We start from the raw sequence: 15,808 nt of genomic DNA, 5'->3' as shown, positions 1-15,808 counted from the left end.
ATCTATCCAAGGTCCATATTGGGAAATTATTAATCAACTTAAAATTCCATTAATGCAGTGTTTTCAATTTCTTGCTATCAGAGATTACTTAACTGTCAACTTCTTAACAATTCTCTGTGCTATTTGTGTAGTTATACTGTGCTTAGCAAGAACTCCCATTGATCCTACAGGGAACCACTGTTCTGCAGAGCTAAAGCAAAGGAAAAGAATAAGGGTGCTGAAAGACTGAAATAAAAGCTGAAATTCTCATCAGGTTAGGCAAGACAACATTCAGTGAGGAAGAAAGAACTGATGTTTCAATTTAATGATATTTATATCCCTCCTTTAATGTCATAAAACTTCCTAAGGTGATTCAAAGCAGAAATTAACAAACAAAATTTGATAACAAGCTATGTAAGAATATACTTTTATATCATTTTCAAAATGAAGACAGTGTAGTACTTGTCTAAGTTATTCCAACAACATCTCCTTAACCTGTAACCTCTACTATTTGGAAGGACAAAGGTGGCAGTCATATAGAAACACCACTACCTGTATCTTCTCTCCATGTCACACACCTCCTAATATGGGATTAAATCATGCCATTCCTTTATTGTGGCCGGGTGTTAATTATGGGATTCCCTACACAACAACACTGAGGGTGAAGCAGTTGAAAGAGATGTTCCACCACTACATTTTCAAGGGCAAATAGGGATAGGTAATTTTGATATTGGCATTGGTATTGGTTTATTACTGTCACCTGTCACAAGGTACAGTGAAAAACTTGTCTTGCATACCGTTCATACAGATCAATTCATTACACAGTGCATTGAGGTAGTACAGGGTAAAACAATAACAGAATACAGAATAAAGTGTCACAGCTACAGGGAAATGCAGTACAGGCAGACAATAAGATGCAAGGTTACAACAAGGTAGATTGTGAGGTCAAGAGTCCATCTCATGGTATAAGGAAACCATTCAATAGTCTTATAACAGCAGGATAGAAGCTGTCCTTGAGTCTGGTGGTACATGCCCTCAGGATGCTGTATGTTCTGCCTGATGGGAGAGGGGAGAAGAGGGAATGTCCTGGGTGGGTGGGGTCTTTGATTATGCTGGCTGCTTCACCAATGCAGTGAGAAGTATAGACGGAGTCCATGGAGTCCATGAATAAATGTTGTCCTTGTAAGTGACACCCTCAACCTACCAATGAATTTACTTAAAAAAATCAGGACAGGACAAGTTTGTTCAAAGAAATTTAAGGAGAATGGAAAGGCAGATGTTTAGGAAGGCAGGTTCAGATCTTAGAAGCTTGACACGGCCCCCGATGGCAGAAAGGGATCTGGCAGGTTTAAGTAGTCAGAATGAAAGGAGCACAGAAATCTCGAAAGGAAGTAGGGGTGGAGAAGGATAGGGGGAGGGTGGGGGGTGGAGAAGGATAGGGGAGGGTGGAGGTGGAGAAGGATGGGGGAGGGTGGGAGGGGGCGAATGATAGGGGGCGGGGGGGGGGAGTGGAGAGACCACGGAGGTGTTTGAAAATAAAGATGCGAATTTTTCCAAGTCGCTGCCAGACTGACTGGAAGCCGTGCATGGGAGTAGTGGGTGAGTCGGAGTGTGAGGTAAGCTACAGGCAGCAGAGGGGGCTTTATTTAAAAATCTCTTGGCAGGTGCAAGGTGAGAAGCTGGCAGGATAAGCAGCGGAATAGTCGACAGCCGAAGCTTTACGCTCACTTTTGCTTTGAACTGCAAAATAACTGCTTGTGTGTAAGAGAGAAGGATAATTAACTACTGCAGAATAAGAATACGGGCTTATCTTCTTTTTAATAAAGCGCTGCTTTTCCCCCCAAAATTGTTTTCTTAAAATCTCCAGAAATAAATGAATTAAGACGTATTCAAAGCTCGTATTATTTTTACATTCTTCGCACTATTCAGTGTTTCACGTGTGAAGAAAGCCATCCTATGGTTGATTCCCCCACTGTCGCTTGTGCGCTGTTGTAAATTTATAAGTGTTTTCCCCTTAGAGAGGCGCTGCCTCGGAAGCATGCAGAAAGATAATTCCCCTGTAAGGATTCGTGCACAATTATCGTGACCCAAAAAAAAGAGCTGAAAACAATTCCACGAACAGCGGAGGACGTGGGAAGGGAATCGGTTTCAAGTTAACATAAAGTCTAGAGTATTTAAATACGAAGCACTAATTTGTTTCGAGTGCTCGGAAGGTGGGATGGCTTGGGGGGTGGTGAAAGAAAGCAGACTAATATGTTTGCAGCTTTAGGATACCATTAATTTAAAAAGTATCTGTGGTTTCTATTAATCGAGGCTGCGGGATGATCACAGAATGTTACAACATTGGAGGTAATGTAACTGGCAGCTCCGGCGCTTTTATTGATACCATTGAACCAGCTCCCATTGTGACATCATCGGCCAAGTCCTTCTCCCATTGGCAGGCCACTTCTTCCCCCGCTGTCGCTCAATGGAGCGGCCCAGCCCCGGCTGGTCTGGACCCTGCCCACTCCGACCTCTGATTGGTTAACATTGCGGGGCCCTGGCGGCAACCGGCCGGCGACTGGCTGAGGATGCCTTCATTCATAATTTCCCTCCTCGCTTGCACCGCACCGCCCCCTCTCGTCAGCAGGGTAGGTTGCGCAAGTGTAGTAGGGGTTGGATTCACTCTTAAAAAAAAAGCTGCTTCTGTTGAAAGTTGTGGTTCAGGCACCGTATGGAGGCGGCGGCTCGAGGCTTTGATTTGCAAGAGTTGTGTGTGTAAGCTCGGTGGACGGCGATGATGAACGTGGAGGTGGCTGTGCTGCTCTTCCTGGCCCTTTGGGTTTGTGTTTGGACGGAAGATTCTGGGAAAGTAGTTGCTGACCGCTACGCCGTGTACTGGAATAGCACCAATCCCAGGTAACGCAATTTGCACATCAGAGGGGTGGAATGGGGAGCGTTTGTATTCCGGTATGCATGCTTCAGAAAGAACTGCACCATCCATTCCTCTCGATCCTTGTACACTGATCCACAGATCAATTGAGCACCGTTTCCTACTGAATTGCAATCTTGCACTGTTTGCATTCGCCCTCCCAAATCTTTCAGAGCGAGTTATCTTTATTTATGCAGTGCCCTTGCGATGATAAATTGCTCCGTGCTTTAAAAAAATATACATATAGTTCTTGATCCACACGTGCCGAGATTTATTGACCTGTTAATTTCAGATGTATGAAACTGATGTGAAAGCAAGGTCTGCGCCTTCGTTCGCTTCTACATAGTCACACGTAAAAAAACTTAGGGATCGGTCTGGTCTCACCTAGGAGACGGGCGCAGCGAGTACTCGCTGCATAGGCATTGCGCTGTATCCTCTCGTTATTGTAACCTTTGCATTAAAGTGAAAACGCAGTGATCTGGAGGTGCGCGGTCACGGAATGAAACCAGTTCACTGGAAGCGTAGCATTTTTTAAGGGGGAATATGCAAGGGGGTATCGCTCTCATGGGGGAGGTTGACACGCGAAACGCGGCTGATCCGGACTGATACTGCAGTGACAAGATCCCTGTACGAGGGCGAAATTTTATTCCTGATCCAATTTGGAGTTTCTTCTGACAGATGAGCTTAGGATAGTAAATCACTGCGCTGCCTTTAGGTTTGTAACTTCTTCCTTCTAGTTTATGGAGCTGAGAGAGGTGAAGAGTTAGGAGTGGTTGGTGTGTCGGGGGGGGGGGTGGGGGAACAGAAAGGCATTCACTGTGGAGAAGTGGCTGTCTCTTCCGTTTAAACTTTTGTTACTAAGTCCGCTTCTCTTTCTCGATCGTGTTTGCCACATCCCCGCTCCCATTGGTCGGAATTCCTCCTTTAATGGGGGGTGGGTAGTGAGAGATGACAGTCTTCAGGAGCACGCGTTCCTGGGAGCTTATGCCGGGGAGACTGGTTAGTGTTATCAGTGACCCTAAAGTGCTGTGCGATCTGATAACCCGTTCTCCCTGAAACTCCCCGACCATAGGCACCCACCCCCCACAGGAGCAAAGTAAATGGATTGTAAGGCGAATTTCCTAAGACAATATAGCCCTCTTCGGTTTGCTTCCCCCAGGATTTAATCCCTTATTCTACCGGGAGAATGCACGGACCGCCGCTTGCATCTGTAAAACGGGAATGAATCATGCACCCACCGCGCGTGTGCTCTCTCTTTCACAGAGATTGCTTTATATGTTTGCAATTTAGCTGCTGTGAAGAATTTCATTCAACCAACAGGCAGCCCTTACAGGTTAATATCTATATTGTAGAAAGATGTTTTTTTTGTAGGTAGAGCGATAAGGGTGAATAAACAGTATGTTCCGTCTTTGTGATGGAGTTCGAGTGTTTTACTGTGTGCCAGAGCGGTGGAGTAGGTTTGACTGCTGAGTGCGGTGTTTAAAACAATCTTCCACAGTTTACCCAGGTCCTGTTGATAAATACGGGCGCTGGAATTTATAAACTCAGCAATCAAGCCTGTTGCTTAGAATACAGACCGATCTTACCGCATTGACTGAAACAACACCGGCAAAGAAAAGATAATTTCTTTGTGAAATAGTTCTTGCAATTGAGGGACGGGCGCACAAAGGACCGTGCTCCGTTCCGCATTGGAGTTCACACTTTCCACAAAAGCAAATACCCAGAAGGTCAGCTGGCATCTTGCTTAGTTCATTACAAACTCGCATTTTGCGCCCAAGGCAGTCAGCCATAGAAATTAGTTTTAGACTCCAAGCGAAACACCGGCAGAAGGGATCTGAGTTACGACAGGAAAGGCGGTGTTCGCTACCTGCCAAGCATTTAAATGCACTGTAATAGCAGGACTTCCGTGTGATTCCCGAGCTTCAAGGGGAGAAACAGACACTCTTGATAATCGTGTTCTCTCTCTCTCTCTCTCTCTCTCTCTCTCTCTCTCTCTCTGCCTCTCTGTCTGTCACCTCAGTTCAGCGACAAGGTGAAAGCTCGGAGTGAAGCCAATCTCACCTGACTGGTCTTCAGTAAGTTTCAGGGGGTGTCCGCGTTTGTCTTACTCTCAAACTTTTGTGTGCGTGTGTTTCCTTTGAGATTGTCAATCTCTTCCCCGCACGGCCTGTCCACCTATTTACACCTCCTTTTAAAAAAAAGCAAGGGAAGAGGAATCCAACCATTGCTACAGTAACGAAGTACCAGCAGTGTAGTGCTGTTCAGCGGGTCTGCTGTATGTTTGGGTAATGGGACGGCCTCTGGTTAGCACGCAGTAAATCAAATCCAACGGGTCTAAAATCAGCCGAGGCTGAGCAGCGTGGAAACGGGTTGCATCTGATCATTCAACAAGTCATGGGCAGATTTACTGGCCATCAGTTGAACTCTTGAAGGAGGAAATATGTGTGCATTTTTGACCTTGCCCCACAAGAGTGGTTAACCCTTTGGCAGAATTCATTATGCGAAATATTTTCACTTTTAATATAGTTTATTGTACAACAATTTTTCTTTGAATAAATATATTCAAACTTTTGCAATAAAAGACGAATAAAGCACACGTAAATCGGAAGCCAAGTGTTGCCCAGGCACTCGGTTAATGGAAGGAAACGTTCACAGTTCTGTGTTGCTCACTATTACATTTTCAGAGCTAATACTGCATTGCTTTCACTGTATGTAAGTGCCCTCTGCCTGATATCTTATCTCCATTCTGATTTACCCAACCTCCATGTTCCTGATGCTGCAATTAAAAACATTCAATAAATATGTTACTAATTTATGTTAATATCAAATTACAAATACGTCTCACTAATAATAGTCGGGCAGTCAGTAAATGGTAGAACTCTCAGTGTTACACGGACTAATTTGAATTTACAATGCAAATTACTGAGCTAGATGCAGCATGGTGATACACATCATTATAATAAATTGTTCCTATAAAATTGATAGCCTTGCTCACAGACAGTGGTAATGGGAGTTTTTAATGAAGCTGCCTGTACGTGGTTAATTTATACATGAATCCCATAACAACAGGTTCGTTGACATAAAACAGAGTTTGATGTTTTAGTTGTCTTAGGCTTTCCACTCTTACTGTACATAGAGCTGGGGTGTGCAAGAGTGTGATGTGCTATAAATCATGCACACACAAATTTCCCAGCAGTGGGGAACTGAACCTAAATAAGCATATCACCGTCTGTATTTGCATTGTTCTAAGCCCAATGAAGTGAAAAACAAATCATGCTGGATTCATCATTATCTTTCTTCTCATTTATTCTTTATTAGGATCATTCTTAATTCCAACATTATCCTATATATTTTTTTAAAAATCTATTACCTTTTCTGCTTTCGCTTTTGGTGCTAAGCAATCCTGACCGTGATCAGTAAAGACTTTGAGTCAGACTTTTATTGCAAGCTTTACTACAGTCTTTGCTTCCGCATATTAAAAAATAGCAAAATAAATGGGTTCTTGTGTGTGTATGTGTTTGGGGGTGTGTGTTGTGGATGAATCAAGATCTAATTTTTCATGGGAGCATCTGGACCACTGAACATCACTCTGAGGAAATTACGCCGGAGCAGCTCTTAACAAGTACTTTTGAGATGTTATTTGTCATGGTTAATAGTGTGCCGGGGGCTTTAAAAGGTAAAATGAGAAAATCTTATATTCATCAGGTATGGTAGCATGATTATGTTACAGATGTTTGAACATTGGTTCCTGCTTTTATTTTTCTTCTTTTAAAAATTTCTTGAGTGAAGGTCAGAAATTTCTTTAGTTCTATTGTCGGACAAGCAAGAGACCAGACCGACTGCAAAGCATCGCTTTTTAAACACGTCAGTGTACCTCAGGCATCCGACCTCGTACGCATGGCAGGACAGCTCAAACTGAAACAAAAAACACACTGATTGAAGCCTAATTATGATAATAAACATATACTGGTCTCTTCAATTAACTGAGTTACAGTGGGATCTCATTACGTGCAATAGTTCAGCTTGATACACAAGTCACATATAAGAAGGGACTGATCATTTAAAGTAATTGAATTGGGAACTTGCATGTGCTGAGAGTTTATATAATTCCATGTTATATACAGAGAACTTCAGGGTATTGATAATGCTGTAAAGAATTGTTTTATCACACATCATGATTTCTTATATACACTTTTGTTCTCTTTAATTAATCTAATTTGTATAATCATTAGTTCATTCATTTTAACTGGAGCTTAGGGAAAGGGGTAACGTTCTGAGGCTACTTCATCTTTCTGTACAATAATGGCTGATATGTTCTTCACCCCAGATTTGGTTTTCTTTTGATACCTGAAATTGGTAAAAAAAACCTATCCATCTCAGTTTTGAAAGCTTCATTTGAAACAGTTGCGTTTTTTTTCAGAAAGAGTTATAGGTTTCTACTGGTATTTGTGCATAGGTGGAATTCATAATTTCTTTCTTGAATGAATCGGCTCTTATTTTACAATTATTCCCTCCTCTTCTAAATTTCTCTACCAGAGGAAATATTTGTCTTCCCCACTGAATCTGTTTAAACACCTTGATCATATCACCCATTAATCTCCTGTTTTCTTGTGAGAAAACAGCAAGTTTATAGTAACCTGTCCTCATAATTAACTCTCTGAGACCCATTATTGTTTCAGTGAATCTGCCCTTTTAAGGCTAATATGTCCTTGCTGAGATGCTGTGGCCAGCATTGAGGTTTCTTTTCATGGACCATTTTAATCTGTGTGAGGAGAAACACGGCTTCAGATATATTAATTCTTTTGTTTGCCAAATACAGTGTTATTAATGTTTAATTTTTTTGATTCTAGCTAAATCCCCTGTAAGGTTGAGCTTCCTTACTACTATCTGTAGAGAGAGAAAAAAAATGAAAAGGTAATTGTTTCACAGAGGAGAGTGCATACTAAGAATCCTAGCCTCACCTTCTGCTCTGAGAGACAGAGAGAGAGAGAGAGAGAGCCTCTTACTCAGGATATCCTGCGCTCCATTACCAATTGTAGATTGTAATCGTCAAAAATCACAGTCCTTCAGTTTAAACTGAAAATGATTTCAAAATTTGATACTTCACAAATATGGATCAAGAAGTTTACCACTGTTGTGAGGGGATTGCTAAGGGAATCCATTATTGCTCATGTTGCCTGCAAAACACTGACTTTGTTCATTATAAGCCTAATGATTTCTTAAAATGCAGAATATATTTGAGTCTTGCTGACATATCCTTTTGCAAGAAAAGTTGCACATAGGTTTACTTGAGACATACCGAATTATGAGAGGTCTCGACAGAGTGGATAGGAACGACTTATTTCCTTTACTAAGGTCAATAGTCAAGATGCTTGATTTAAAGTAACATATCTAGAGGAGAGTTGAAGAACAAATAATATATTCCCCAGCTGGAAGGTGTTACTGCGGGGCTGTAATTCACTTTTTGTCAGGGTATAGAGATAGAAACACCCACTTCATTTTAAAGAAATACCTGCATTTATATAGTGTTTTTCACATCCCCATGTGAACATTCTAAGGCACTTTTCAGTCGATGAAGTAAATTGTAGTATAGTTACTGTGGGAATGCTCAGATCATTTATTTCACAAATGTTGATCCCAAAGCACCTGAATGCGTTCTTGATGCTGTAAACTGCATGGCTATGAAGTGAGAGCTGGAAGATAGGACAGAGCTGGAGCAGACTCGATGGAAAGAATGGCCCCCAACTCGTTATAAATTCCTTTGATTCTGTGAATAATTTCTGTTCCCAATTAGGATTAGTTTTCTTTTTGTTGGTTCTGTTTTTCTCCCCCTTCAAACACTGTATCTTTTAAAATCTAGAGTATAATCAAAATAAACAAACCACATCGAGCTCCCCTAGGACTTGCTTATCTACATTTTGAGTGCCTCAGTGGGAATTTCCTTTTTGGTTTTACAATGATTGTTTCAGGAAATGAAGGATATTGCACCCATTAGTTGCGCACTACCAGATTTACAGTACTTCACTTGCATGAAAGTTTCGTGAATCGCAAATGCCACAGTCACATTTTGTGAGTAATTTTATGGTGCTTCTGTATGAGATCTCACCCTTCTCACGCTACCAATTCCATTCGCCTTCCCTAGACACTCTCAGGTTGAACCAGACCATTCACAACCTCCATGACTCATTTGACCCCAAGCAGAAATTCAAACCCCTTTCCCTCAGAGGTGTCCGACTTTCACCCCCGTGATATCAGCCCCACCTCAGCTCAACCTAATTCATACTTCTGTTTCCTCCACACTTGTCCAATGGTCATCACATCAGCCTCCCTCCCACCTTCATTCAGGATTCTGCTGCCTGTGTCCTAACTTTGGCTGTGCCGTTCTCCCTTATGTGCACTGATTTGCATTGATTTCTATTCCACCAGTGCATCAGTTTAAAATTCTCATCCCTGTGTTTACATCACTTATAACCTTCTCAAACCCTATCATCCTCTGAGATCTCCACTAACTCTGGCCTCTTATATATCCCCACTTATTTTTGCTCCTCCATTGTAATTGTTTGTTCAGCTCTAGACTACATTCTCCCCAAACCTCCCTGATTTTCTCTCTCTCTCTCTCTCTTTACCATCCCTTCTGATTTTAGATGGTCCTTAAAAATTGTTGTTTTGAATGTGCTCTTTTATGCTTTGACCATGCTTTTGCCCACCTGCCCTTCTTTGCTGTGAATGTCATTTTTATTTCTACCTTCCTGTGAGTCACCTTGAAACAATTAAAGCACATTAAGGATGTTACATACATGTAAGTGGTTGCTGTAATTGTGATATTCTGCTTTATTGCACATTTGTTAAACTTATTTGAACAATAAAATAGGTCAGGTACTATCTTAAAATGAAAATTTAAAAAAATATGTATATTGGAAGTAATTTGAAAAAGGTTAAACCCACCACCTCTCTCCCTGCTGTGATGGGGCTTTTGAATCGTTTCTGTGACTGTGGAAGCATGGTGAGCTTGTTGAAGCAATACCCTCAACAGTGTCGGTATTCTATGCAGAAAGTTTAACACATGAGGGGGACTATGTGTGTGATTTTCACACGCGTCTTTGCTAATTTCACTGGTGTGAAATAACAGTGCCAGCGCTGGAAAACTAGTGATGCAAAAATACCACGTCACAGACATTACCGAGCCCATTTGGTTTGCACTTTTCACCAGAAAGTGAAATTGAGCCGTATTTCTGGAGAACCAGCCGGTATCCCGTGTAACCTTCTCTTTTTGGTTGTGATTAGTTGGTGGTTTTAATATTACAGAACAGAAACCCATTGGGCCACGGTGGAAAGATGTTCTGGATTGTGGTTAACAAAGGAAAGGGCAGGAAAGGAACAGGTCTGTGGAATTTTCCTGCCTGAATTATTGGGAAAATAAATCCTTCACTGCCATATAATCAAAATGGAAGTTGACGAGCTCAGTTAGTGTAATGCTGTAGCTCCGATCAGTACCAAATTGTTCATTACAGGTAAATGCACACCTTACCCAAGCGTAGAATTCTCATCTGTCATTCAACCCCTGAACTGTATAAAATTCTGTAAGTTTAACAGTCATGTCTTGATTTGAACAGGACAGGTCCCTTCAATTAAAAAGTCTTGAAATATTAGCATAAAGACACAGTTACTTCCTTGGCATCTTGGACCCAGTGGTGGTTTACCATATGGACTACAGGGCTCCGTTGTACATTCTGGTGAAAATTTTTTTGTTTTCAACGAATCTAGCGGAAATGCTTGATTAGCGGCAGAGGCAGGGGCTGAAGTGTTATTATTCTGCTCAGTGCAAACAGATGAATTAATGACTTAAACAGTCAGCAGTATGAGTGTTAGGGGCCTGGATGTTTTTAGCAGACACTTCAGCGTTCTGTAGCGCATTAGAGAGTAACGTGGGTGTATAAAATTTTCAGGGGAGCACTCTGTCTATTGTTTTGTCTTCTCTGGGGTTTTGTTAGGGCGTAGTGGTTGCCAATTTCATAAATTTCAGGTTATAATAATTTGTGCGATGGGAGCGCCTCTGACAGCACATTCTAGCAGGATCAGTAGGAGGCTATGCAGCTCCTCAACCTTGTTCTGTTGGTCATTTGGATCATCTGTGTCTTAACTTCAGTTATCATCCTTGACTCCACAATATCAACACCACTGGTATCAGTTTTGTACCCATGCAACCCCACCCCACCACTCCAAGTGTCGGAGAGTTCCTGCTTTCCCACTCCCTCCTGTGTGAAGGAAAGCTTCCTGACATCACCTCTGAGTGGCTCTGTTCTTACTTTAAAATAATGTATCCTTGTCCCGGAGGCCTTGAGATCATTTATATAAATCCAGCACCTTTTTAGGCTCTCCACCCCAAAACCGCTACGTCCCATGAAAGTGCTTTCAGAGACAGCATGCTAGGCTGCACACACTTGGGGTCAAATCCTAGTTTGTTGTCAGTTAGTCGCAGGGTATAGGAATGTTGAAGCTGTTTCATAAAAGAGGCTAAGTGGATCACTCATTAAGCAGTCTCAGTTTTGGTGCATGTCTTCCTGTAATACATTAGTACCAGTCTGTTAAATGACTGCACTGGGTTTTCTAGATATCCCGGGTTTTAAAGTGAGCCAGCTGTACCTTTTCAGGATACAAAGGAGCACTCCTGAATATCATTAATCCTCTCTTCTGGGCACACATGAGGTGGAAGGGCACCTGGTTTCTATTGCCCCATGCCAGTTATCACCACAGCTGTACAACACGTAGACTGGTTGTAACAAGGCTTGCATCTGTGTATCATATACTATGAATGCAAAGGTCTCTAACCTACAGGTCATTGCCTCTGTCTGTCTGTCTGACTGTGACATATAGTTGTCATTGGCTGTCAGGTAAACTTTGCTCCACTGGTGTCATGTATTGGATCAATACTGCGTTTTGCAGTCATCAATCAGTTTAACTCTGAAGCATTTTAGTTGTGGTCCAGACCGGCAAAGGTCTGTATTCATGCCTGCCTGAACGCACTGTTCTTTTACATCCTGTTTTGGAGCGTGTAACTTTACAGTTGACTGAAAAATGCTCAAGACATTTACAGTTCTGTAGGAAAGAGGAAAGTAAAGCCGGTCGGAGTGGGGGCCGGATAGGGGACGAGCAGTGCTGTAGGTTTGTCTTGTAGTTAGAGGATATATACTTGTGACCCACCCCCAGTAAAGGCATCAGTATTGCATCTGATTTAAAGGAGATGATTAAAAGCAGAACATGTCAACTGAGGGTCCAAGATCAAAAGATGTTTTTTTTTCATGACTTGTTTTATTTCAGAAACTGCTGGGCTTTTGGTTAAGCAAAATGTTGATCTTTGTTTTACTCACTCCCAGGATGTGAGTGCCACTGGAGAAGTCAATGTTTATTGCTCCTCCCTAATTGCCCTTGAGAAGGTGTTGGTGAACCATCTTCCTGAACCTGGTGCAGATACCCACTATACAGTTGGGTAGGCAATGCCAGGAACTTAACCCAGTGGCAATGAAAAGACATTGCTATATATTTCATCTCAGATGGTGTGTGATTTGGAAGGGAAACACTTGGATGGTGGTTTTCCCATTTGTCTATTGACCTTGACCTATTAGTTAGTCCTGATTGGTAATTTGGGAGGTACTATCACTATAGTCTTGGTGAGATGTTGCACACTATATCCATAGTGCATTGGTGATGCATAATGTAGACATTCTGTTGGCTTTTCGTGGCTTTTCAAATTGTGTTCACCTACAGATTAATAAGGGATTAACAACTTTTTTTTCAATCTGTTTTCCAATGGGGATTTCAATAATATGAAATTGTAGCATATGCAATTTTTTTTCCAGTCCATGCCTATATGAGAAATATCCAGCAAGAGAACTATGATTTTTGCCTTTCAAGCTTGGATTGATTTGGAACAGAACATTTTGAACTGTTTAACTCTAGTATTAGGTGCTGGTGATTGCAATAAGCACGAAAAAACAAATGAAGCATGTTGACTCGTGTGATTATATTTTTCGGTGTTATGTATTGGTACCAACAGGCTAAGAAGGCTTAGTCATACTCTTGTGGCTTGGAGCAGTATTTGAAGTGGAGGAAAAAATAAAGTGTGGATGATCAGTGGGGAGACTTTGTGAAATGCTGAATGGTTTATTACGTACTTTTAAAGTGTGGTCACTTCTGTAAGTTTCAACCAATGTCTGCACAAAAAGCTCCCATTAGCAAGTGTGTAGACACAAGAGATTCTGCAGATGCTGAGCAAGAGGAATCAGATGCTTAGGTTTAGGGATGTTGGATGAGGAATAAATAAATAGCAGGACACCAGGAAAAACTCCTCAGTTCTTCTTCATAATAATCTTTCTCATCACCTTGAAGGGGCAGACACAGCCCCTGTTTAATCTCTCATCTGGAAGATGGTATCCCTGACAGTGCAACTCTCCCTCAGTACTGCACTGGAATTAGCAGTGTGAATTTTGTACTCCAGTGAGACTCAAACTCACCACCTTCTGACTTCAATTGACAATGCTGTCCACTGAAGTCACGGTAAATGGAGGGTGGGAGAAGGGGAGAGAGGGAAAGGCATCAGAGGTACTGCCAAAGGTGAATGATATTCATAGGCCGCACCAGGAAACACCATGAATTTAAAAATGGCACTGCTACCATTACCCAGTGGTATCGAACTACACTGCAGACAACGCTGCACACATCAGGAATGTTGGAACTGGGAGAACGGGAGAGGCTCTGTGGAGATCTCTTTCCCCTCTCCCTGCCTCCACTACTGACAATGTTAACCTATACTCTTCAGGAAAAATGCATTTAATCTGTAATTAAAATTGGATTAGGCAACATCAGGTTACTGATGTTGCATTATACAAGGTATTTAAGTACTATAATATATATTCCTGAAAACTCACCATCCTCCCAGAGTCACTCCTTGATGGCCCAGATTTGGACATTTTCTCCCTCTAACATTTTGTCATCTCCATTTACCAGACCCAGACCGAACCCTGCAGAGGTTGCAGTGGGTTATAATCTTCTTGCTGTGGAGTTATGTGGCTCCACACAACTGAACAGTTTACCTTCTGAAATCCAGCACTTTATTTAAAAATTAAATTGTTCCTGGGATGTGGGCAACACTTTTGATTTACGCTTTCATTTGCTGCGCATTGTTGAGATGGCGATGGTGCAGGGGTTTTGTTCAGAAGAGGCTTTATAGGATGAGGTCTCACACTGCAGGCGTGACCCTGAACTTGTCAGTTAAAGTGGGTAGAGTACAGAAGGCTCCTTTCTCTGAAAGGCTTGAGAGAACCTGTTAGGATTTTTCAGGCATATTTAGACGGTTTTCTTTTGCTGCCTTGTTTCTGTTGTTGGTCCCTAAATTAGCAGGTATTCTGTATTTGTTTTATGCCACTGGAGGATATAGACTTGCTAGTCTCTGGGCTGCAGGGCTCATTCCAGAAGCTGCACACTACTGAACCTGTTCTGACAAAGCATCTTTGGCCTGAAATGTTAACTCTTGTTTCTCTGTCTACAGAGGCTGCCTGACCTGCTGAGTGTTCCAGCATTTTCTGTTTCTGTTCCAAATTTCCAGCACCTGCACTTTTAAAATTTGCACCTCAGTACCTTGTCCATTGTTTGCTCACTGTTCCGTGAGGTGTGTACCCTGAGGAAAGCAGGCTGTCTTCACCAAAAAAACGTGCATTGCTTCAAGAGGCTTATCCTGTACAGTAAAACCTGCTTGCTTGTCACCTTCTCAGGTCCTGATCCATTTTGTAACCTGCAACCCAGTTTTTTATACACAGTGTAAGATGTGGCCTTTGAATTATTGCATGTATACCCTTCCATGCCATGGTGACTACTCTTCATGGGTCCTTCATTAAGTGCTTAATGGTGCCCTGAGATTGTGAAAGGCACCATATAATACTAAAAAAAGTTCATTTTATCTTTTGAAGTACTTCATCGAAAAATAATTCCTCTTGATTTGTCTAATTCTTCTACTCCAAACTGAAGCAGTGCAGAATATTCTGATTCTGGCTACTTCACACCCACATTGTCACCCGTACATTAGAGGGATGGGAGAAATGTCTCAGCGTATAGAAATTCTCCTCACAGAAGTTCAGAGTCTGGCAAAGTAGCCAATATCTCTGGCAGCAGAGTATGAAGGTTCAACGCTCCACTCCCATTCACTTCTCCTAATCCAAACATAACAGTTCTTGACAAACTAGTTGTGCATTTATTAGGTTTCTCCTGCATTGGCCAGGGTTGAGGGGGAGGTGGTGGTGATGGAGTAGGAGAGTGCAGATGCTCCTCAGCTCAGGATACCCAGCTTCATCTGCTGCTTTAGAACTGACTAAATGGCGTTCTGCAAACCAGGATCCATCACTTTTCTCTTTTATTTTTTTCCTTCAGTAATTTCCCACTATGTTGATCCAGTGTGTCTCACTCTGTTGCTTTCTCTTTCATTGACAGACAATGGCAGTTTCTCTGGCGTTCTCTGGGAAGGGTCCATCTTGAATGGGTATAATCCCTCATTGATAAGGAAGCTGCTGTCAGGGTCTGTGAAAGGACTCAGGGGCCTTGCTAGGTGGGGGGTTATGGGAGATGTCAGTCACTGAAGTGTACCCTTTTTAATCCTCTGAGCTCATGAACAGTGCTTCTAAAACTGGGAGTCACACCAGTGTCATTCCACCTTGAGAGAGCATGCAGTTTTTGCTCTGATTTGACATTTGAATGATAAAAAAATGTTGGGGAGGGGACAAAATTGCTCAGATGGGATATTTCATCTTCAATGCCTGCTATAGGTCACGGGACAGGATTAACTTCAAGGCCTCTTAAAATTATAAATATATTTAACCAGTTCCCACAAGTCACTGAAACTTTTAAACCCACATTTACTTAAAGCTACAT

The 15,808-nt window shown here is 42.0% G+C and overlaps 1 protein-coding gene across 1 annotated transcript in view; it reads left to right on the top strand.

The window, feature by feature from the left end:
* Positions 1-2,706: 2,706 nt before the first annotated feature.
* LOC127582529 (ephrin-A2-like) overlaps positions 2,707-15,808 on the top strand; it is a 319,033-nt gene continuing 305,931 nt past the window's right edge. The window contains exon 1 of the mRNA XM_052037865.1: positions 2,707-2,877. Coding sequence (XP_051893825.1) covers positions 2,756-2,877 — 122 coding nt within the window. The 5' untranslated portion in view covers positions 2,707-2,755. The remainder of the gene's footprint in view (positions 2,878-15,808) is intronic.

The sequence above is a fragment of the Pristis pectinata genome, chromosome 24 (assembly GCF_009764475.1).
Source record: "Pristis pectinata isolate sPriPec2 chromosome 24, sPriPec2.1.pri, whole genome shotgun sequence".
Classification (NCBI taxonomy): domain Eukaryota; kingdom Metazoa; phylum Chordata; class Chondrichthyes; order Rhinopristiformes; family Pristidae; genus Pristis; species Pristis pectinata.
The sequence above is the reverse complement of the archived record's forward strand: the minus strand, read 5'-3'. Positions and strand labels throughout refer to the sequence as shown.